Raw genomic sequence first — 23,150 nt, forward strand, 5'->3', positions numbered from 1 at the left:
ATGGATGGAAAGGACAGAGGGATGGAGGGACACGGGACAGAGTCTCAGCAGGGCATGGGGGATGGTGGGACATGGTGTGCAGTGGGACAGAGCAGCTGGTGGCCAGGGGAACACTGATGCCAAGTTGGAGGGACATCAGCACCTGCAGCAGGAGAAGCTGCAGCCGCAGGAGCCAAGACATCCTTGAGGGGTTCACTCAGGCTCTGCTCCATATGTGGGGGACTCAGATGCTTCCCCCCACCTCCTGGGCCCCTCCCTCCCCAGCCCCACATCTGCCCCTGGACATGTCTCTTCCCACATGGACATGGGTTGGTGTGGGGCAGGTTGAGGTTGCGGAGCACCATGGGGCAGGCCGAGTTACACTGTGGGGCAGGTTGAGGTTAAGGTGCACCCCATCAGTCACATCATGTTGCACTGTGCGTCTGGTTGCATCATGCTGTGGGGTGTGCTATGTTGCACACTAGTGGGCTGCATCCACCTTCTGGGTGCCATGTCATGAGACAACTCCACCCTCCCCACACAAACCCAGCCCAACACAAACCCAGCCCCACACAAACTGCTGCTGCTCAATGCTTTTTATTGGCTGACCAAGGTTAGGGGGCTGGGAGCAGGGGTGGGGCATTTAGAGGTCCAGGGAATACAGCTGGGAATCCAGAGCTTCACTCCTCGTTGAGTCCCTTCTGATAGAGAAGGAAAAAAATTGGAGTGTAAACATGAGGGATTTGTGGGGGCAGCCATGTGGCAGCCATGGGGCAGCTGTGGGGCAGGGAGAGGTCCCACCTTGGCTCCAATGTCACGGCTCTTGGCCCGCAACTTGTTGACCTGGGACTCAGCGATGTCGGCACGCTCCTCTGCCTCGTCCAGCTCATGCTGTGCCTTGCGGAACTTGGCCAGGTTGGAGTTGGCTTGTTCCTCCTGGGAGACAGGGGCATCAGTGGGGCTCCACCTCAATTCCATGTGGCCTCCTGCCACCCTGCCAGCTGTCCCTCCATCTGACTTTCTTATTGCTCCATCTGGCCTACCATGGACCCACCTGTCCCTTCAGCAATTCCATCTCCAGCTACCCAACCATCTACTCAACCAACCAACCCTCTAATATCCCATCCGTGCAACCTTCCACCCACTAAACCTACCTTCCTTCCTTTCATCCTTTCATCCTTTCATCCATCCATCCATCCATCCATCCATCCATCCATCCATCTAACATTCCACCGTTCAGCCTTCCTTCTGTACATCCATTCAGTCAGCCAGCCAACATTTCATCCATCCTTCCACCATTCGACCTTCCATCCACCCAACCAACCTTCCACCCACCTGTCCAACCTTTCATCTATGCAATCACTCCACCTTCCAGCCAGCCAGCCATTCAACCCACCATCATCTATCCAACCTTCCATCCATCCAAACATCCACTCAACTTTCTAGTCACCTGTCCCACAGCCATTCCACCCCCCCCACCTCTCCCTTTGCCCACCTTCCTCAGCCCCTGACACCCCACTCCTTAATGACACTAAGGTTCCCTGCTACTCCCTACATCCTGTCTCACACCCCAACCCCACACTGGTCCCTCCTGGAGAGTGGTCCCAAAGCTGCCCTCCACTGCTCACCGCCTCCTCCGCCTGTCGCTTGTAGGCCTTGACCTTCAGCTGGAGCTTGTCCACCAGGTCCTGGAGCCGGACCAAGTTCTTGCGGTCCTCCTCTGTCTGTGGGGTGAGACACGTGTGAATCAGGACCTGACCCCATCCATGCTTGGGATCATCACCAGAGCCACGAGGGTCAGGAGACAGTTAGAGATGATCTTGGGAAGTGGAGGCTCCCTGGTGGCCTCAGCTGTGGGGCAGAAGGTGGGATATCCTCTTGGGTGAAGGTGTCTTTTTTGTCCTTGATAAGGTTTCACCTGAGATTCTGGGTCATGCAAAGACCCCATGGATGCTGGGGGGTGGACTGGGTGGCTCATGACCACCAGGCCTACCATGTTCTGGGTCCCACTACAGTATTGGACATAGAGGCAGTGGGTGGTCTAGTTCACCTGTGTTTCTCTGGCTACCAGGTCAGCCATGTTGCAAGTCACATACAGCATCAGACATAAGGCCCTGTGGACACAGGGCCAGTAGATAACATCCAGGGCCACCTCAGGCAACCCACCTGGTAGCTGAGCTCCTTGACACGACGCTCGGACTTGCGGAGACCCTTGACACTCTCGGCATGGCGCTTCTGCTCACCCTCCAGCTCATTCTCCAGCTCCCTCACACGGGCCTCCAGCTTCTGCAGCTGCTTCTTGCCCCCTTTGAGGGCCAACTGCTCGGCCTCATCCAACCTCATCTGCAGGTCCTTGATGGTCTGCTCCATGTTCTTCTTCATCCGCTCCAGGTGGGCGCTGGTGTCCTGCTCCTTCTTCAGCTCCTCTGCCATCATGGCTGCCTACTCAAGGAGAGAAGCATGCAGAAAAGGAGGTTCATTACCCTCCACTGGAAGATATCCTAGCTGTCGTTCCCACCACGGCACTCACGTCAGTGATGGCCTTCTTGGCCTTCTCCTCAGCATTTCTGCACTCCTGGATGGCCTCTTCCACCTCCGTCTGCAGCTGGGAGATGTCAGCCTCCATCTTCTTCTTTTGGTTGATGAGGCTGGTGTTCTGGAGATGGAGAAGAGGATCTCATGAGGTGTCTGTGGAACTGCTGACCCATCCTTCTTCAGTACTTAATGCCCCCACCCCTGCCAACTCTGGAGGCTTCAAGGATCTGGACATCTTGGTAACTCAACTCATTAGAATCCCACACCTGTGGATGCAGGTGACCTCTTTCCTTGAAAGTGCATGAGGTCTCACCTGTGAGTGGAGAAGCTGGACCCTCTCGCTGGCCTCAATCAGCTCCTGCTCAGCCAATTTGCGGGCTCTCTCAGTCTGCTCCACCACCGCCCGCAGCTCCTCCAGTTCTGACTGAAGGAGGTTGTTCCTCCTCTCCACGATGGCAATGTTCTCCTTCAGGTCCTCATTGGCCCTGACTACGTCATCTAGCTGCAGTTGAGTGTCCTACAAGATGGCATAGGGGAACAGGGTGAATGTGGATGGGGGGGAAGGGGCTGAAGGTCCACTCTTCTTCTACTGTGGGGTGGTGTAATCTACTACATCTCAACATTCTTATGAAACAGAAGTTTTATTGGTACCTTGAGGTAGCCCTGCAATGTCTTGACTTGCTTCTGGGCCTCAGCAGCTATGCGGTTGGCATGGCTGAGCTGGATCTCCATCTCATTGAGGTCACCCTCCATCTTCTTCTTCAGCCGCAGGGCCTCATTGCGACTCCGGGTCTCAGCATCCAGTGAGGTCTGCAGCGAGTCCACCACCCGCAGATGGTTGCGCTTGGCCTGCTCCATCTCCTCGTCCTTCTCGGCCAGCTTGCGCTCGTAGTCTGCCTTGACTTGGTTGAACTCCAGTTGGGCCCTCAGGATCTTTCCCTCTTCATGCTCCAGAGAGGCCTGGAAGAGACAGAGGGAAAACTGAGAACCACAAAGAAGACCAGAACAACATGGAGATTCATGGGGATGTGATTTGGCTCACCTCAGCCTCCTCCAGCGCTGCTTGAAGTTCCAGCTTCTCAGCATCCAGCTGCTTCCGGACCTTCTCCAACTCATGGATGGTCTTGTGGCTGCCACCCAGCTGCTCCGTGAGGTCCGAAATCTCCTCTGCTCAGGTGAGAACACATCAGAATATGTGGAAAGTAGTGGAAAACATCATAACATCATGGTGGGTAGACAAAGGACCATGGTCTCACCTTGGAGGTTCTTGTTTTCCCTCTTTAAGGTCTCCAGGTGATCAAGTGACTCCTCGTAGGCATTCTTCAGTTTGAAGAGCTCAGTGCTGAGGGATCTGGCCTCTTTCTGCGATGCCTCCAGCTCCATCTGTGACTCTTCAAACTTCTGCTTCCACTCAGACAAGATCTATAGGGACATAACCTGCTCAGAAGCTGCTTTGCCCACAAAAAACTCTTTTCATTGTCCTCCTCCTCTCCCCAACACTCTTTTGGTAGGGACTTGAAGCTCTGCTGAAACCTAGACCTTGACAGTTGTTCACCTTTCTTCTGGACTTTTTCTCCTGCCTTTCTGTGATTGGTGGGACCCACATCTCTCCACCCTCTTCCCACCATTCTCCTTCCACCATTTCTTGGTTCTCCCACCTTGTCAAAGTTCCTTTGCTTCTTGTCCAAGGCAGCAGCTGCTGCATTCGACCGCTCAAGGTCAGCCATGAGATCTTCAATCTCATTCTGCAGCCGGTGCTTGGTCTTCTCTAGAGAGGAACACTTGGCATTGACTGCCTCCACCGCCTCTTCAGCCTCCTGCAGCCGTTGGGCCAGCTTCTTCCTGTCCCGGGGGACAACCTGGCTGTGGTGACCCATGGACCAAGTGCACCAACTCAAACCTTCTTCCACCCATCAGTTGGCCAAGGCTCTGCTCTGGATCTCCTCTGCTATCTCCAAGTCCCTCTACATTCTCCAGATCCTTCTCCAGTGGAAGAGTCTCTGCTCTCCCCTGCCCCCTAGAAGCTCCCTTCATGGGGGGATGACTTACTTGGCTTCCTCGAGTTCCTCGGTGCGCTGGATGGCATCTGTCTCATACTTGGTCCTCCATTGTGCCACCTCAGAGTTGGCTTTGGAGAGCGAGCGCTGGAGCTCAGCCTTGGCCTCTGTCTCCTCCTCATACTGCTCCCGCAGCAGGTCACAGTCATGCCGGGCCGACTGGAGGGCGTGGGCCAGTGCATTCTTGGCCTGGGAGGGTGGAGAAAGAGCAAGTGAAGAAAAGGTGAACCATTGGGTCCACATCAACTTGAGCTTAGAGTTCTCCAACTCAGCAAGATTTTGTTTTCATCACTGCAAGCTGACCAGAACTCCCGTAGACCAATCCAACCTGTCCCAACCTCCTCTAGACCAACCCAACCAACATCCTTACTACCAATCCAACCCAACCTCCTTGACACCCACCAACCCTACTGAACTCCCTGAAGACCCTCAACTCATTTTCTCCAACTGCCCCTCTGAGTCCCAAATCAACTTCACCCTTGACACTGGAGGTGTTTTTTAGCCCCACTGACCTCCTGAACAAAGCCCTACCTTGGCCTCTTCCTCTAGCTGCCTCTTGAGGTCCTCCAGCTGCTGGGTGTAGGTGAGTTTCCCTCGCGTCATCTGGTTGATAAAGGCTTCCTTTTCCTCCAGCTGCCTGGAGAGCTCACCTGTGGGGTGGAATGGTGGACAGTGACTCGCTGGACACACCACAAAGCCACCTCACTGGGCAAGGGATAGTCAATTGGGTTAGGGAAGAACAAGCCCCTCACCATTTTCTGTTTGGAGCTTCGCTCGTTGAGTGGTGAGGTCATTGACCATGCGTTGAGCCTCCTCGGACTTGGTCCGGTGCTCATTCATCTGATCTTCCATGGTACGGCACATCTTCTCCAGGTTGGCCTGGAGACAGGAAGGGCAGAAGATTGAAAGAGAACCTTGAGAGGGCAATGGAAGAGTTGTTCTTTAATGGCTGGAGACCTATTTCCTACCTTGGCCTTGATCAGCTGCTCCATGTTGGAGCCAACATCATCTAACTCCAGCTTGAGCTCACTCTTCTCCTTCTCCAGCTTCTGCTTGACACGCTGTAGGTTGTCAATCTGCTCGCTGAGCTCGGCCACGCTGTCGGCGTGCTTCTTGCGCAGCGCAGCAGCCGTGGCCTCATGCTGCAGTGTGGCCTCCTCCAGGTCCCTCCGCATCTTCTGGAATTCTGCCTCCCGCTTCTTGTTGAGCTCAATCTGCACTGATGTGGCACCACCTGCCTCCTCCAGACGCTCACTGATCTCCTCCAACTCCCGTGACAGGTCTGAGCGCAGCTTCTCCACCTTGGCCCTGCCTGTTCGCTCTGCTTCCAGCTCCTCCTCCAGCTCCTCAATCCGTGCCTGTGCTCAGGGGATGGACATGCTGTCAGCAGACTTGGTTTCACCCAGCTCCTCCACTCAATTCAACCAATCCAGCTGGAGAGTCTTTAAGTCAATTCAAGTCAATCCAACCACATGTGGACTCTTCAGCTCAACCCAGACAACTGGAGATCCTTCATCTCAACCAGACTTGATCTCATTCAGTTCTCTGCAACCCAGTCAAGATTCGAGTTCTCCAGATCAACCCAACCTTATCTGAAGACACTCCACCTTCTCAAATTACCTTGAGATTCTTCAACTCACTGGTCTTGAAGACATTTAGCTCAACCAACCCTAGAGCTGCCTGGATCAGACAGCTCCACACAACCTTCTCTAAGGACATCAGAGATAACATGATCCAAAACAGATGGTCTGCTCAGCTCAGACGATCCTACCCAAGGTGCCCCCACTACCTTGAGTACTCCACACCCACTGGTTCAGCTTAAGCTACCCCAAAGCCAACCTGCCCAGGAGCCCATGAGTCATTTCGAGATGATAAGTGACAGGGAGGTTCTAGGCCAAGGGACAAGCCATGGGCTTCAGGCCCCAGGTTTGTGGCATGCTGGTCTAGGTCCTTCTCAAAAAGGTGTGAAATAAATGAGGAGAACCAGTTCCTCCTCCTAGTTGAACCCCAAGCTGAAGTCCACCTCACCTGAAGCTCTTTGAGCTTCTTCTGGAGCTGGGCTGCAATTGCTTGTTCATCCTCAATTCTTGCATTGAGTGCATTGAGCTCAAAGTCCTTCCTGGTGTGGGGAGAAATGCCAGGCAATCATATTCCTGCCTGCTCAGCAGAGAGGGTCATTATAGGTAAAGCACAAGCAGGTGGATGGGCCCCTACTTTTTCAGCCTCTCATCCAGTTGCTGCTTGTCATTCTCCAGGTCCATAATATTCTCCTGAGCCAGCTTCAAGTCACCTTCCAGCTTCCTTTTGGCCCGTTCCAGGTCCATCCGGATCTTCTTCTCCTGCTCCAGTGAGCTCTCCAGCTGTGAGTGAGGCAGAGATACACCCATCAGCCCCCCACAAACACCAACCCCAGAAGGACCTTCACACCCCAAGGCACCAGCTATGTGCCCGTGGCAGGACTGACCCACACTCACATCATCCACTTGCTGTTCCAGCTTGACTTTGGCCTTCGTCAGGGTGTTGACCTTGTCTTCCTCCGCCTGCAGGTCATCCAGCGCTTGCTGGTGAGATTCTTGCAGAGCCTTCTTCTCCTTTGTTAGCTTGACAATAATCTCATCCAGCCCGGCCATCTCCTCTGTGAGGTTCTTGACCTGCAGGAAGAGAAATATCAAGCCTCCGGTTTGGTACCAGAGGTAGGACAAGAGACAGGAGGTTGTTCTTGCTCTTGGTTGAGCTGGGCCTAAGTCAGGGGACACAGGAGAACACAACCAGCCTTGGGTTGTCACAACCTGACCAAAGCAGTTTTGGGTCTTCATGACCCAACTCAACCACCCTTGAATTTTAGCAGCCTAAACAGCTTTGGGTTTTGGCAACTCAATCCAACCACCCTTGGGTCTTCTCAAAACGTATTCACTTTGGCTCGAGACATCTCAAGTCCTCACAGTTTGAAATCAAGATCTCTCCCCACCCTTACCTTGTTCTCTGTGGCGTGTTTCTCCTTCTCCACCTTGGCCAAAGACAACTCCAGGTCATCAATGTCCTTCTTCAGCTCTGAGCACTCATCCTCCAGCTTCCTCTTCTTAGCCGTCAGCTCAGCATTCATCTCTTCCTCATCCTCCATTCGCTCTGTCATCTCCTTCACCTTGGCCTCCAGCTGGATCTTGTTCTTGATCAGCTGGTCACAACGTTCCTCAGCATCAGCGAGATTATCTTGCTCCTGGAAGAGGGAAGATTGGTGGGAGGGTGAAGGAAAAAGGAGGGAGGGGCTGAGGCATCTAGGTCACTTACAGCCTGCACTTGGAGCTGAAGGTCATTCTTCTCCTGCAGCATGGAGACCATCTTCTCCTCCAGCTCCTTCCTCCGGGCCTCTGACTTCTCCAGGGCCTCCTTCAGCCGCCCAAACTCTTCCTTCATGTTCTGCAGGAGGCACGAAGGTCACCTGTAAGTCTCATTGCTTCCTCTATGTCCCCACATACCCTTCCCTCTCCCCATCCACCCATCCACCTGCCCCACCTATGGCTTTGTCTTACCTGCATCTCCTTCTCAGTCTCAGCGCTCTTCAACAAGGGCTTGATCTTGAAGTAGAGCTTCATCCAAGGCCAGTTTTTCACCCCCATGAAAGCCCTGATGTTCCACTGGATCACCAGCAGTGAGTCCCTGGAGAAGGCACAGCAGGATGCAGGTCACCAGGAACTTCAGCTCAACCTAGACTCAACACCATTTCGATCTCTACCCACCTCCGCTCCAGGATCTTCTTGAACTCCTGACGGGAGAGGAAACCACGAACTTGGGCCTGCAAGCGGGTCATGATCCTGGCCAAGCGCTCATCCCGCATTTCCTCAAGTAGCCCCAGCAGCCCGGCCTTGAAGAAGACCTACGAGGGGAGATGAAGCTAAGTGCTGTTGGGGTCTGGAGGCTTGGTGGAGGAATGGGTGGTAGGGTGGATGGGGTGAGCTCAGATGTGCAGGTGAACAAGTAGATGGTGGGACCATGGAGTCAACCTGGTCCCACCATGGAGGCCTTGTGGATGATGGGACCACAGGGAATGGAGACCATGTGACCTCACCTTGGTGTGCCCAAACTTGTATTGGTTGTGGTCAATATCAAGGGATCCCAGGAGCTTCTCAGCACCCTTGCGGCTGTCGATGAACTGCCCCTCAGGGATGGCAGCAGGGTTCAGGATGCGATACCTAGTAGTCAGAGAGGACAGGAAAATCCTGAGATCAGACCCAGTGGAGTTGTCAACCCCCTCCCCACATCTCCTCCTCTGTGCCTACCTCTGGCGGAAGTCCCCATAGAGGATGCGGTTTGGGAAGCCCTTGCGGCAGATGCGGATGCCCTCCAGCACCCCGTTACAGCGGAGCTGGTGCATTACCAGGGGGTTGTTCATCACACCTGGTGGGTCATCATGACGGGTGAGTCAAGGCCTGCCCCACAGCACTGCTTTCCACCACCTTTGGCCAGGGACCACCACTGTTCCCTGGATAAACCCTCATGAATTGGCTCACCAGGAGACTTGGTCTCATTGGGGATGATGCAGCGGACAAAATGAGGGTGGGTGGACCGCAGGTTGGTCATCAACTTGTTGAGGTTCTCCTGGAGGATGGAGGAGGAGATAATGAAGAAAAGGAAGACCCCTCCAACCTGTCCCAGCAAGAATCACTACCTGCCCTCGGACATGATTTCAATGCCCAAATACCCTAGGTTCTACCACTAACCCCTGAACTCTTACCCGATGCAGTGCAGAGACAGTCTGAAAGGAGGAACCTTTCTTCTTGGCTCCTTTCCCCTTCTCCATGGCTGTTGGAGAAGAAGTTATGAGATAGGTGATGGGCAGGGTGGGGAGAGCCCCAGATGTTCAGGAAGGGGGTGCCCCTTACGTGCATCAGCTCCAGCATAGTTGGCGAAGAGGTTGGCCAAGAGCTTCAGGGCTGATTTCTGGTAGAGCCCCACCACTGTCTCATTGAGAGGGTCTTTGTTCTTCTGCAGCCATCCAATGATATTGTAGTCTACCGTGCCAGCGTAGTGGATGAGGGCAAAGTGGGCCTCTTGCTTTCCTTTGACATTGCGTGGCTTCCCAAAGTTGGCCGACTTGCCCAAGTGATTATCAAAGAGCTTAGCCTTGAAGGTCATGTCCGTGGCCTTGGGGAACATGCATTCCTCCTCCAGGATGGACATGATCCCCATGGGCTGGGAAGAGAAGACCTTGTTGGTCATAGTGAACACCAAGCACAACCCAACTGCCCAACTTTGGGGTCCCTGGCAAGCTCCAACTGGAAGGGCCCTTCCCCAGCAGCCCCTTCAGCCCCAGAAGCCCTGGGGGGAGGTGGCACCTTCTCAATGAGGTCAATGCAGGCCTGGAGGTCCATGCCGAAGTCAATGAACTCCCACTCAATCCCCTCCTTCTTGTACTCCTCCTGCTCCAGCACGAACATGTGGTGGTTGAAGAACTGCTGCAACTTCTCATTGGTGAAGTTAATGCAGAGCTGCTCAAAGCTGTTGAACTGGGGAAGGAGAGAGGAGATGACCAATGGGGTCAACAGAACACCTAATAAGATTTGCGGGGTCAACCTGAGACCCAATGAACTTAACAGAACAACCAGTGAAAACAGGGCCACCTGACCATCCAATAGGATTAACTCAACACCCGATGGGGTCAACACAACAGGGTCAACCAAGGCTCACATCAAAGATCTCGAAGCCAGCGATGTCCAGCACACCGATGAAGTACTGCCGTGGCTGCTTGGTCTCCAGCGAGTTGTTGATCCTGGTCACCATCCAGTTGAACATCTTCTCATACACAGCCTTGGCCAAGGCCCCAACAGCGTAAATCACCTGGAAGAGGAATGTTCCACCGGTGAGAGGGGGCTCTCAGTGCTCTCCTCCTTGCTGGAGATGGCACCATGCCACCCCAAAGGGAGGAGGTTTTGGGGATGTCCTACTCACCTGCTGGACATTCTGCCCCTTGGTGACGTACTCATTGCCCACCTTGACCCGAGGGTGGCACAACCCCTTGAGAAGATCAGCTGAGTTCAGCCCCATTAGGTAAGCTGACTTGTCCGCCTCTGAGGATGCAGAGGAGAAAACATGAACCTGGAAGGACCATGGGGTTCACCCTAGTTCCCACCTTGACCTTGATTGGACCCAACCTTCAGTGCCATCTGGTTCTGCCTGCTCTTCCCGTTGCTTCTGCTTGAACTTCATGTTGCCAAAGTGCATAATGGCACCCGTCAGTTTGTAGATGGAGTTCTTCTCCTCTTGGGTGAAGCCCAAGACATCGAAAGCGCTCTGTGGGGCAAAAATGTGGATGAAGGTCTTCTTCAGCCCACACAGAAACACACACACACACTGCCTAGTGGCCCCTCATCTCACATCTGTAGCCAGGAGCTCTTCTCCATCATCAATGGATGGCACTGTGGTCTCTCCTTGGGAGATGAAGGCATAGTCGTAGGGGTTGTTGGTCACCAGCATCATATCTGCAAGGAGAAGGTGGGGTTGGGACAGGCAGGAGTCCTTCAGAAAGGAGTTGGGGTCAGGTGTTTGTAGGTGGGGTGGGAGCATGGCTTACCTAGCAGCTCTGGCTTCTTATTGGAGAGGATCTGGTAGTAGATGTGGTAGTTTCTTTCAGCCTTCAGCTGGAAGATGACGCGGGATTTCTCCAGAAGGTCTGAGATGGGAATGGAGAGAAGATGAGTGGAAGTTGGGATGAGGAGATGGAGGGTCAGATGGATGAATGGATGGATGGAGGTTTGAGGAGATGGAAGTGTAGATGGATGGTAGGATGACGAGAAGGATGGGCATGTGGGTGGAGGAATGGATGGATGGATGGATGGGTGATGGACAACCAGATGTCCTCTCATGAAGCCCACAACCTACTCACAGGTCTCGATGTCAGCTGATGCTAATTTCCCAGTGGCTCCAAAATGGATCCGGATGAACTTCCCCTGGGAAAGCAGTGGCAGGAGGTGGAGGTGGCCACCTTTTCCCAGATAACCCTAACCCACAGACCCTACTCCATAGGCTTCAGCCCAACACTCACGAATCGCGATGAGTTGTCATTGCGAACAGTCTTGGCGTTGCCAAAGGCCTCCAAGGCAGGGTTGGCCTGGATGATCTGGTCTTCCAGAGTGCCCTGGTAGAGTAGGACAATGTGGGTGGACTGTCACAGGGAGGGGCAGGAGCTGGGGTTGTGAGGTTGAGATGGATGGATGGGAGAACACAGAGGTCCATGTAGGTTTGCATAGGCAGGGAGGTGGGTTGATGCCATGGGTGGAGGGATTGAACTGGGGCAGATGAATGGAAGGTTGGATAGATGGTTGCTTGGCTGGATGGTTGGTTGGATTGTTTGGGTGGTTGGTAGGGTGATTGGTTGGGTGATACATTGTGTTGTTGGTTGGATAGAGAGGCAGCAGAATGTTGGCCAGACATTGTCATTCCCCATCCAGTGTCCTCACCTTGCCTGGGGCCCCTGTCTCCTTCTTGCCACGGTCACCGATGGCAGCAATGACGGCGAAGTACTGGATGACCCTCTTGGTGTTCACTGTCTTCCCCGCCCCAGATTCTCCGCTGAGGGCAGCCAAGGAAAGCAAGGGCTGAGTGCTGTGGGCAGGGCTATGGTGCTAGGGGTGGGGACTCACTAGGGGAGTGGCACTTGCAGTAGGTGGACGATGGATATCCACAGGCAAGCCCAGGTGGTGAGAAAGGGTTGGCCGTGCCAGTGGGCATGGCTTCAGAGGGAGAAGGAGAGGGGCTATGTGCCAGGTGAGCAGGGCTAAGAATGTGTTTAGATATGAGGTCACTTACGTGATGAGGATGGACTGGTTCTCCCGATCTGGTGGAACAAGGAGAAGAAGCATGAGGTTCTGAAGTCCACCTTGGCTCTGCCCCACATCTGCCCCACATCTTCTGCTCCCCAAAAAGGATCAGTGGATACGGTCTTGGGGTCCCTGCAGGAAGTCCCTACCTGTCAGCATGTTCTGGTAGGCATTGTCAGAGATGGAGAAGATGTGGGGTGGAGCTTCACTCCGCTTCTTTCCCCGGTAGGCAGCCACCACCTCAGCATTGTAGACGGGCAACCACTTGTAGGGGTTGACTGTCACGCAGAAGAGTCCTGAGTAGGTCTGGAGAAAGAAGTAGGTGGGTCAGAGCCTGGAGGTGCCACCCCACCAGGTGGTCCAAGGGGTCTGCAGAAGTGATATCTTGTATATAGGTGGCCCAAGGGGTCTGGAGAAGGGATGTCTTGGGTTTAGGTGGCCCATGTGATCTGGAGATGGGACATCTTGGGTCTGAGTGACCCAAGAAGCCTGGAGAGAGGATATCCCAGTTCTGAATGGCCCACAGAATCTGGAGAAGGGACATCCTGGTTTCAAGTGTCCCAAAGGGTTTGGGACATCTTGGTCTGGGTGCCTCAAGAGGTGTGAAAAAGGGCCATCCCATTTATGGGTGGCCCATGAGATCTGGAGAAAGGGTATCCTAGGTCTATTTGGCCCAAGGGGTCTAGAGAAGGGTTGTCCAAGTTCCAGATGGGGTCTGGAGAACCTCATGGGCTCCCAACTCACATAGATCATCCAAGAGGCGTAGCGGTCCTTGAGGTTGTAGAGGACGGCAGGCTCATGGAGGAAGGTCAGCATGGCCATGTCCTCGATCTTGTCGAACTTGGGAGGGTTCTGCTGCATGATCTGGTCCTCCTTGACTGTCACTGTCTGCTCAAGGTAAGGAGAACACCATGGGTTGGGAGGACAGGACAAGGAGTTGCCCCAGGTTTTTCCTCCCATAGGGCTGGGACCTGGGCATCTGGGTATTGCCTTGGGAGCTGGAGAAGGTGTAGGTGTCCCTCAAGTGATAGAGAAGATGGTTTGGGGTCTGGGTGTCCCTTGGTTGATGGAGAGGGTAGGAGGGAGTCTAGGTGTCCAGTGGGTGCTGGGGAAGGGGGGTCAGGGTCTAGATATTTCCTGGGTTCTAGAGAAGATATTGTGGGGTCTGAGAATCCAGTGGGTGCTGGTAAAGGTATGTTGAGGTCTAGATGTTTCTTGGGTTCTAGTGAAGGTGAGTTGGGTTCTTTGTGTCCCATGTGGGATGGAGTTACTATTTTGAGGTCCTGATGTCCCGTGTGTGGCTGGGGTCCCCCCACCTTGCCATGCTCGGTCTCAGCAGTGATCTTGGAGCCCTCACGGCTGACAATGGTGGCCTTAACGTATTCCTCCTTCTCATCAGGAACAAAGATGTCCTTCTTCAGGTCAAAGGGGCGGGTCTGGGCGGCCACTCTCTCCTTCTCCGACTTGCGGAGATAGGGGGCGGCCTCCCCAAATTCAGCCATCTCCACGTCAGGCATGGTGGCGCTGGGTGAGGCTGTGTGGGGCAGAAGGGGTCAGACCCTCCCAGTGCTGCCAGTTCCTCCCAGTAGACCCCATCCCAACTCCTTCCTTGTTTCATCATCCACTGTTCTCCAGATGCCCCAGTTCCTAATGGTTGATCTGATTCCTCTGTTCCTCCCCAGTGCTCCCAGTTCCTCTACAGAGCTCCCAGTCCTCCCAGTCAGCCGCATCTGAGGTCCGTCCTTGGTGGTCTCATCCTCCCCCATTCTTCTCCACTGCTCCCAGTTACTTTCTAGTGCTCCCAGTTCCTCCCAGTTGTCCCTATCTCCATCCCAATTCCTCCTTGGCAGTCCCAGTACCCACCCTAGTGCTCCCAGTTCCTTTCAGTTAAGCTGAGTTTCCCCAGTGCCTCACACTGCCTACCCTTTACCCCACCCCAGCACCTCCCAGTATGCCCCAGTACTTCTCCATCCCTCCCAGTCCCTCCCAGTTCCCCCAGACACCCCTCAGTTCCTTCCAGTGCTCCCAGTGCCCAGTCCCACCTCTCTCAGTGGTCTCCGAGTCAGGGGATGATAGTGCAGACTCAGGGGGGCTCTGGTCCTGGTCCAGAACACAGCAACTCCCCCTCAGTATGTCTTAGTATGTCCCAGTATATCCCAGCATCCCCCCAAGCCCCACCAATAATTCTCCAGTACACCAGCACACACCATCCCACTCACCCCCCCAGCCCCCCACCCCAGTACTGCCTAGTGAGTTTCAATATCCCCCTAGGATTTATCCAGTACCCTCCCCCAATATCATTTCAGTCCCTCCTGGTTATCCCATAGACCCTCCCAGCATCATCCCAGTCCCTCCCAGTTCCCCTACAGACTGTCCCAGTATCATCCCTGTCCCTCCCAGTTCCCCCATAGACCCTCCCAGTTTCCCCATAGATCCTCCCAGTCCCTCCCAGTTCCCCTATAGACCCTCCCAGTATCATCCCAGTCCCTCCCAGTTTCCCCATAGACCCTCCCAGTTCTCCTATAGACCCTCCCAGTCCCTCCCAGTTCCCCCATAGACCCTCCCAGTTTCCTCCCAGTCCCTCCCAGTTCCCACATTGGCCCAGTTCTTTCCCAGTCCCTTACAATTGACACCAGTCCCCCTATAGCCCCCTCCCAGACCCTCACAGTGCTCCCGGTGCCCCCTGCCCCACCTGCCCCTGGATCTGCAGGCACTGGCTGGGGGATCCCCCTTATATCCCCCCTCCCCCCCCAGCTGCGTCACTGGGAAGGGGGGAGGGCGGGCATGGACAGACAGGTGACCTCAAGGCCACCCTACTGCCCCATGGGGACACGGTGACCCCTATGGATCTACAGGGCACTCCCCACTTCCATAGGGCCCCCCCTCTGCTTTGTCATCCTATAGGACCCTCACTGCCCCAAAGGGTCCAGTGACCCCTTTGGACCTATAGAGCTCCTCCAGCCCCACAGAAGCCCCCACGTATCTCACCCCTACATATCTCATCCCCACAGTTCCCCCTTACCTCACAGGACACACTTTCAGCTCCATAGGTCTCCCCCAGTCCCACAGGACACCTCTTTAGCACTATAAGAAGTCCATAGGACTCTCCTCAGGGTTCCCATATTTCTCTCCATTTGACCCCTGTAATTCCCTCCAGCCTCATAGGGCTCACTCTCAGTCCTATTGGACACCCCCGCCCCCAGTTCCATGGTCCTATAGGACCCACTCCCAGCCCCATAGGACCCCTATATGTTCCCCTATAGAATCCTTATAGCTTCCCCCATAACATCCACTTCCAGCCCCACAGAATCACCATAGGGCTTCCCCAAACCCATAGGACACCCCCCTCTCAGCCCTGTAGGGGCCCCCTGTAGCCCCCCCCCGCCGTGGTTTATTATGGGATGAATGAGGCAAACCAAAAGGCTTGCCCAGATGCCTGAGTCCCCCCTGGGTGGAGGAGGGGACAGACAGACAAAGGACAGGTGTGACCCCCCTTCCCCCTCGAGGGAACTCAAGAATCTGGGCCCCTCCTCCCATCCCTTTGTTCCCTCCCCCTCCCCCCACAATGGGATATTTTTGGGACATGCCCCCCCCAACCCCTGACATCTGATCAGTTTGTGACGCCAATGGGGCTGTGGGGCACCTTCACCTCATAACCATATATGGGCCTGGCCCTATAGGTCCCCCTTCCCCCCTCTCGACCCCCATAACTCACCTAAGAATAGCTAGGGGGACCCAGACATCCAGGCCCCATAGATGCCATTAGACCCCATATAGGGGACTCAGGTGTCTGAATTTCCCCTAATTTTCCCAATTTCCCCCAAAGTTTTTTGATTTTTCCCCAGATTTCCTCGTTTTCCTTTGATTTTCCTAAATGTCTCCCAATCTGCCACAAATTTCCTTGGTGTCCCCTGAGGTTTCTCCAAATTTCCTCATTTTTCCTGCAATTTGCCCCAAATTTCCTTGTCTTCCCCCTGATTTTCCTAAATTTCCTGTTTCCCTCTGATTTCCTCAAGTTTCCACCAAATTTGTTTAACCCAACTTCCCTCTAATTTCCCCTATTTTGCTAACTTTCCCTCAATTTCCCCTAATTTCTCCTAATTATCCCCAGATTTCCCCAGATTTTTCTTACTCTGCCCTTTTTTCACCTAAATTTCCCCTTATTCTCCCTCAGTTTGCCCCAGTTTCCCTAATTTTTCTGTTATTTCTCCTACGCTTCCCTAAATTTTTATACATTTTCTGATTCCCCTAAAGTATCTTATTTCCCCAAATTAGCCCCAATTCGCTCTAATTTTCCCCAAAATCCCCAGTTTCTCCTTATTTTCCCTGAATATGTTTCTAATTCCCCCTAACTGAAATTTATTTCCTAATTTACCCAATTTTTTATCTTTTTCCCATCATTTGTACTACTTTACCCAAATTTCCTCTTATTCCACCAATAATTTGCCCCAATATCCCTTAATTTTCCCCAATTTCCCTGATTTTTCCCTTTATTTCCTCTCTTTCACCCTAATTCCCCCTGATTTTCCCCAGTATTTCCACAGATTTTCTTATTTTCTCCAAATTTTTCATAATTCACTCCAATTCTTTATTAGATGGGGGGAAAACATAGTGACAAGGATGAGAAAAAGGCTGAGTTACTTCATACTTCCTTGGCCTGTCTCAATAGTAAGACCAGTTGTTCCCAGGATACCCAGGACCATTAGCTGGAAGACAGGGGTGGGAAGCAGAACAAAGTCCCCATAACCCAAGGGCTGTGCTGCCCAGGCACTTTGCTCCCAGCTATTTCCTTCCCTGGTCTTGCAGAAGCTCCTCAATCTCCTGGGACAGGCAAGGTCAGCCACTGCTTCTCCCTTGGCTGAAGAGTGCTTGAATTGAGCTTGGTTTTGACTGACGGAGCTGGAACTTCCCTTGACTTTACTTTTGACAATTGGGCTTTTCGTGTCTCTCCAGACAAAACCTCTCTGGGCTTCCAACCCCCTCTCGCCCCCACCCACTCTGTAATGACCTTCCTCTGTAATGAGCTTCCTTTCCTGGTGCTTCTCTTTGGTGCCAAGAGCACTCTCATCTCTTCCCTTTGACTATTTGTGTTCCTGACCATCATACCAAGCTGTTTCTGTGCTGCCCCATCTGCCATCCTGCCTTCCATACGTGCTTCCCTCCAAGTGCTGCCAGCTGCCATCAGAGCCACCTCCCACCCACCCCAGCCGTGCTCCCCTGCCTGTTTGCATCCCAGGCACAAAAGGCTCACACTCAATGTGGGGAAAATGAATAGGATTTATTGCCAGATAAAACTGATCTGACCCCTTCCCCCCTTCTTTGGCAGGATCCCTATGGGACCTGACTCGATACAGGCAGGAACCATGGCTCGGGTTCCTCAATGGCCCAGCACCTGCGGCCTGAGGTAGTTCTGGAACCCAGAGGCCTCCTTCTGAAACAAGAAGATGAGATGAATGGCTTTTTCCTCTCTGCCATGAGGCTCCTGACAGAGCACTGCTGCAGAGACCAGATCTGCAGTAGCAGGTGTAAATACAGACTGCTGAGACAGTTCTTTCTTTACATTACACCCTTGAGGAGGGCCCAAGACCTGGATGGAGAGAAAGGTATGACTAAGGCAACTCTAATTCCTGCCACAGGTACTCTCTTCCCCTACCAGGAAGTGTGAGACAACAGGAAAAGGAAGTGTGGCCATACACAGGGCCTATTCTAGCAGCACCAGCCTTTTGGATGGCTGTGACAGGGAACTAGAGGACAATACACGATCGAGGGAGGAGAGAAATCTCTGTGTCAAGCCTTCTGCAGTGTGCCCTTCCTTACACCTCCAGTAATGCCTGGGACCTCAGCTTCCTGGAGGGCACGCTTGGCAATGGCCTTTATGCTGCCATCATGGATGGAGTCCTATACTTCACTCTCCAAAGAAGGGACAATGGATTTTATTGATACAAGAATGAGTTAACAAAGTTCAATGGCAAGCGTGACAGTGACTTAACAAAAAAACACTCAGTACACTTGAGTGTTTACTGCAGAGAGGACAGACAAAATTTCTTTGACCTTGAGGAGTCCCCTTTAGAGCTGTCCCTACTCAAGGGAAGATCCTGGCATGCAGCCCACCGCTGTGCAGGAGAGCTCAACAGGCCCAGGGCTGCCCACTATTTATGGAATAGGATGACTCATGGTCATATATGCACACCGACTACAAATGTTTTTTCTTCCAGCCTTGGTGCAGTCAGACCTGGAGCGGCACTGTGGTTAGGGCGGTGTGTTGTTCAGATTGGCCGCTGGCCATGGTGTTGTTCTCTATCTCCCTTGAATCCACTTTGGGTAGATACAGCCATCACCACCAGATGTGTCCATGACAAACAACTGCCACTCGTGTCACTGGTTTACTCCCCCTTCTCACTGGGAAATAAAGGTCAGGTTGTGGCAGGGGGAGCACGCCTCACAGCTCCATCACAGGTGACAAGACTCTTCCTGGAGCTGACGCAGTTCTCTGCCAGCTGTGCAACACCACGGGCTGTGGAGACACTGGTGCTGGGTCCAGCTGACCTTCACCTGAACGTTTAGGGTGGCCACTATACCCAGCCCTGGCCACAGGCTGTGAATGAGCAGCACTGTGTGCTCTGGAGTTATGCTGGCAGAACCAGCCTTGACCTGAAGAAACCCTAACATCCCCTGCTGTTGGAGGGGTTGAACACAGGAGTATACACAGGCCCAGCACACGCTGCTGTCCTCTGGAGGTTTTCTCCACCAAGTTGTCCCACGTGGTAAACACCTATCAGACACATGCCAAAGCTCTCATTATGCTTGGAACTCAGTCTAAGACAGGGTCAGGCCTCAGGGTGCCCACTCCCCTTTCTGTAGTCAGGGTGGTGCTACAGATGCTGCAGAAAATGGACATTCCTCTCCCTGCAACATGCTCCTGGTCCTGCAGAAGCTCCTCAACTCCCTGGGGCAGGTGAGGTTGGCCATTGCTTCTCCTTCAGCTTCAGAGAAGGCTTAGCCCTCCTGGGGAGGATAGCCCCCCCTTTGTTGCCCCACACCCACTTCCTCTGAGGCACTGGAATACCCCTGCCAGCAGCTTTCTGCTCTTGGCTGGGCTCCTCTGGCCAAAGCAGGGGAAGTGGGCCAAGGCAGAACAGAGCCCTGGGGATCTCCTAAAGCACACCCCCAGGTGTGAGCTGTAGAGAGAAACATCAAAAGAGAACAGACTGACAAACAGCACCAGGGTCTCTGTCTTGAGAGCCTTTGTTTTCCTACAGCACAGCAAGGAGGAAAAGGATGTTGAAGCTGGCCGTACCTGTGCAGTTCAGCAGCAGATTCAAGAGCAGCAGCCAGGACTGCAGGTCTTGAACATGGCATTCCTGGCTAGAGGATCAGCTTGGTCCTGCACAAGCTTGAGTTGGTTGTAGAGTTTTCGCCAAGTGCACCAGGGGCCACCTGGAAGGGCAGCATTTGGCACCATTTTGTTAGGCACAAAGGGCTCTGGCTCCAGAGCCAGATAAGGAGCTGCAACAAAAGCTGTGTCCAGACCTCAGATCTGTGGGAGTGGAGAGGAATTCTTTGGAAGTGGAAGGGACAAAATGAATGCCCATTCCTCCTGTCCACCATCTCATTGGTACTTGTGCTAATGTTGTTCTTTACTCCCTCTCGAGAGAAGGTTCAGCCTGTGCCCTTACAGTTCAACAGCCAGCAAGCCACAGGGATTGTGTGTCTCCCCTCCAGAAGCATTTCTTTACCCCATTGAATTTTGCCAATGACACCAAACTGAATGGGGAAGTGGACCCTTTGGAAAGGAGATGCCCTGGAGGAACACCTGGGTAGGCTGGGAAAATGGGCTACCAAGAACCTTATGAAGTTTAACAAGGACAAGTGTAAGGTCTTGCGTCTGGGAAAACATAATCCAGAAGTGCAGCACAGGCTAGAATCTACCCAAACAGGGAGCAGCTCTGTGGAAAGAGATCTGGGGTTTCTGGTGGACAAGCAGCTCAATCTGAGTGAATAGTGTGCTGCTGCAGCAGAGAAAGCCAACGGGATGCTGGATTACATCAAGAAGGACATCACCAGCAGAGACAGTCATTATCCCATTCTATTCAGCACTCATCAGGCCACATCTGGAATACTGTGTTCAATTTTGGTCCCCAATATGCAAAAATGGGTTGGAGAGAGTTTGGAGAAGGGCCACAAAGATGGCCCAAGGTCTGGGAAGCCTGACATATGAGGAAAGTCTGAGAGAAGTGTGTGAGAGAAGCCTTGTGAAAAAAAGGCTTAGAGGACACTTTATCACCATGGTCTAGTATCTAAAGGATGGCCACAAAGAAGATGAAGAGTCTGTTTTTACAAGGAATCACATGGAAAAGATGAGGGATAATGGGTACAAGTTACTCCTGGGGAGATTCTGGTTCACCCCAAGAGGAAAATTTTTCCCAGTGAGAACAATTGGAATCATCTCTCTAGGAAAGTGGTGGATTCTCCAACATTGGACACTTAAGATGGACAGAGTGCCTGAGCCCTCTTGTCTGTACTGTGCTTTTGCCAAGAAAGGTTGGACCAGATGATTCTTGAGGTCCCTTCCAGCCTGATATTCTCTGGTTCTATGATTCTATGATATGTACCAGAAGCAGATAGGGTCCTATTTGCTTCCACCTGGCAGGTACTCCACTATATACATTTACTCCCTTAGTGCTCATTTTAATCAACCTGACCATTGCTGTACTGTCTAAAGAACTGGAGACATTTCCATTGCCACACGAGGTCACTGTTGGGCAGTATATGTGTGCATGTGGCAGTGATAAGCACTATCATTTCACTTTTGAAAAGCTGTTACCAGCTTAGCTTGCAAAGGACTGGCGGTGACTGAACCTTTGACCCAGGGAAGGAACATAAAATTACACTGCCAATACCTGTTCTTAAAGCTATGCTTGCAGGTAAACCAGTACCTTTGGATGTGGCATGTAAGACCCCTGTAGAGAGGTGAGGACTGTATGTCTATCATTGTGAAACTATAGCTGGCTTAGCTAAGGAGAGTAAAGTTACTGAAAATGTGCTGCATAAAGGAATGCCCATGGAATACATGGAGCCTGCGGCGTGGGCCCGGGCCGGCCCTGGGTGTGTGTGCGGCAGCCCGGCCCCAGGCGCAGAAAGGAGCGAGAAAATGGGAGCTTCGCCTGTGTGGACAGTGCCATCGTGGGAGATGAGAGGGGAGCCCCGGAACACACAGAAGAGAAGGACAACTCTAAACCCGGGCAGATGGAACTTGTCAGCCCTGTAAGGCCATCCATCTAAGAGAAGGTTACTCAAAACAAACCTACGTCCTGAGGACCTCACTGCCACCGTCCAAGCTCGCTCGGCCCCGGCAGATGAACCTTAGGATTAAAGGGTGGGCTCAGTTCAGTGCATACTGTGTCTCACCTAAAAAATCCAAGGCCTTACCCGCATTTGCAAAGCCCTGTATCAGCAGCGCACTTGTAACAAACGTGGGTAGAGACCTTTCCCAAATCTTCGTTTGCGAAGACTGGCCTTGATACATACATGGAGCCTCCTCGCACTTCTGTCCAGGATGTCCCTGAATTCAACTCCAGTCACCCAGATGATGTCTGGTTTACTGAAAGGAACTAAACATAGTGTGAATGGTAAGGAATGGCTGCTGCTGTATTTAGAGCTGAAGAACCTGTAGTAACTGAGCAAATAAAAGGTTGTGTTTTTTTTTCAATTAGCAGAGCTCTGTGCTCTTGTATTAAGTCTCAGAAATGGTGAACAGGCCATATACACCGATTCCTATGCTGTATGGGCTAGTACTACACAATGGTTAGGAAATTGGGTAAACTATCCTCATATCTCAATATATAGGGAAACAAATATTGGCAGCAAATATAAGGTATTGCCAGCTGTGATCCTATTACTACAGGTCATATAGCAGCCCACCAGAAAATGATGGTGTTCATGTAACCATTCGGCACTCAAGGCATTTCTTCTGCATCAGCATGCCAGAAGATGAGGGTGTCTGATTACTAAGAAACAAGCAGCTCATATAGTGACAACTAGTAAATTTGATGTTGAAAATAAGGTTTCTATTGTCCAAGGTCAACAACAAGCAAACCTTAAGGAAGGAAAAGTCCTTTGGAAATATTGGGCAAGTAGACTGTGTCATACTCAAACATGTACCTCCGTGGGGTGGAAAGTTATTACTATCACAACTGAAGTAGTGAGCAGTTTGGATAATGTTTACCTCGCATGGGCTGCATCCACAGTCAATGTCACAACAGGTACAATCAGGTAACAGGGCACATTTTTAAAATAAGTTAGTTACAGGAATGGTGTCTTGTCCATGGAGTTAAGTGGACTTTGCAGCGACTCCAAGTTATGTTATAGGAGAAAGATAAAGCACACTGCTTAAAAAATCAAATGGCACAATGGTGGCACTAATTGTGGAAGTGGCCATGCAATTCTTAAAATCCTGACAGACAGCAACTGGTAGCCCACTGTTTAAAAGTTTTGAACAATCTTCTGTACTGAACCAGCACCAGCAGGATGCTTTGAACACCTCAGTGTGGCATCCAGGGATCAGGTGAGAATTCAACATCCATCAGCTGGGAAACTCTGGGTTACTTTGCAGTGCTTTTGAGAGAATGGAACATAGGAAACAGCAATGGAAACTACTATGGGAGTGAAATTTATCATTGTGGAGGCTTGGATACAATCCAAGTAATAAGTTTTCTTACTCACTCCATAGGAACCACTGGCATCCTGGACAAATGAGTGAAAGATG

General features: G+C 52.4%; 1 protein-coding gene across 2 annotated transcripts; it reads right to left on the bottom strand.

The window, feature by feature from the left end:
* Positions 1–568: 568 nt before the first annotated feature.
* On the bottom strand, positions 569–14,088 carry LOC113999652 (myosin-7). 2 transcript variants are annotated; one of them, XM_039378197.1, is made up of 39 exons: positions 13,702–14,088; positions 13,130–13,273; positions 12,535–12,691; positions 12,375–12,402; positions 12,026–12,137; positions 11,611–11,703; positions 11,452–11,515; positions 11,140–11,238; positions 10,944–11,047; positions 10,721–10,859; positions 10,518–10,636; positions 10,257–10,406; positions 9,905–10,075; positions 9,452–9,761; positions 9,304–9,371; positions 9,080–9,167; positions 8,849–8,966; positions 8,638–8,761; positions 8,309–8,445; positions 8,102–8,228; positions 7,860–7,988; positions 7,546–7,788; positions 7,046–7,222; positions 6,786–6,931; positions 6,600–6,690; positions 5,540–5,929; positions 5,324–5,450; positions 5,103–5,221; positions 4,564–4,760; positions 4,173–4,356; positions 3,771–3,936; positions 3,557–3,681; positions 3,166–3,474; positions 2,828–3,031; positions 2,510–2,635; positions 2,146–2,421; positions 1,608–1,703; positions 781–915; positions 569–677 (listed from the first exon to the last, which is right to left on the bottom strand). In XM_039378197.1, the coding sequence occupies exons 1-39, from the start codon at positions 13,900–13,902 to the stop codon at positions 660–662; spliced, it is 5,811 nt and encodes a 1,936-aa protein (XP_039234131.1). In that variant the 5' UTR covers positions 13,903–14,088; the 3' UTR covers positions 569–659. The 2 variants fall into 2 exon arrangements, with proteins under 2 accessions (XP_039234131.1, XP_027599051.1); XM_027743250.2 differs by having other exon boundaries at positions 569–680.
* Positions 14,089–23,150: the final 9,062 nt, after the last annotated feature.

Source organism: Pipra filicauda, unplaced genomic scaffold, assembly GCF_003945595.2.
Source record: "Pipra filicauda isolate LSUMZ 115617 unplaced genomic scaffold, ASM394559v2 scaffold130_size2058158_pilon, whole genome shotgun sequence".
NCBI classification, from domain to species: domain Eukaryota; kingdom Metazoa; phylum Chordata; class Aves; order Passeriformes; family Pipridae; genus Pipra; species Pipra filicauda.

Coding starts and splice junctions, on each gene's coding strand:
- LOC113999652 (XM_027743250.2), bottom strand. CDS start 13,902: ATGCCTGACGTGGAGATGGCTGAATTTGGGGAGGCCGCCCCCTATCTC. Junction 13,274..13,701: donor CTGAGACCGAGCATGGCAAG/GTGGGGGGACCC, acceptor TACCTTGAGCAG/ACAGTGACAGTCAAGGAGGA. Junction 5,222..5,323: donor GAAGCTCCAAACAGAAAATG/GTGAGGGGCTTG, acceptor TCCACCCCACAG/GTGAGCTCTCCAGGCAGCTG.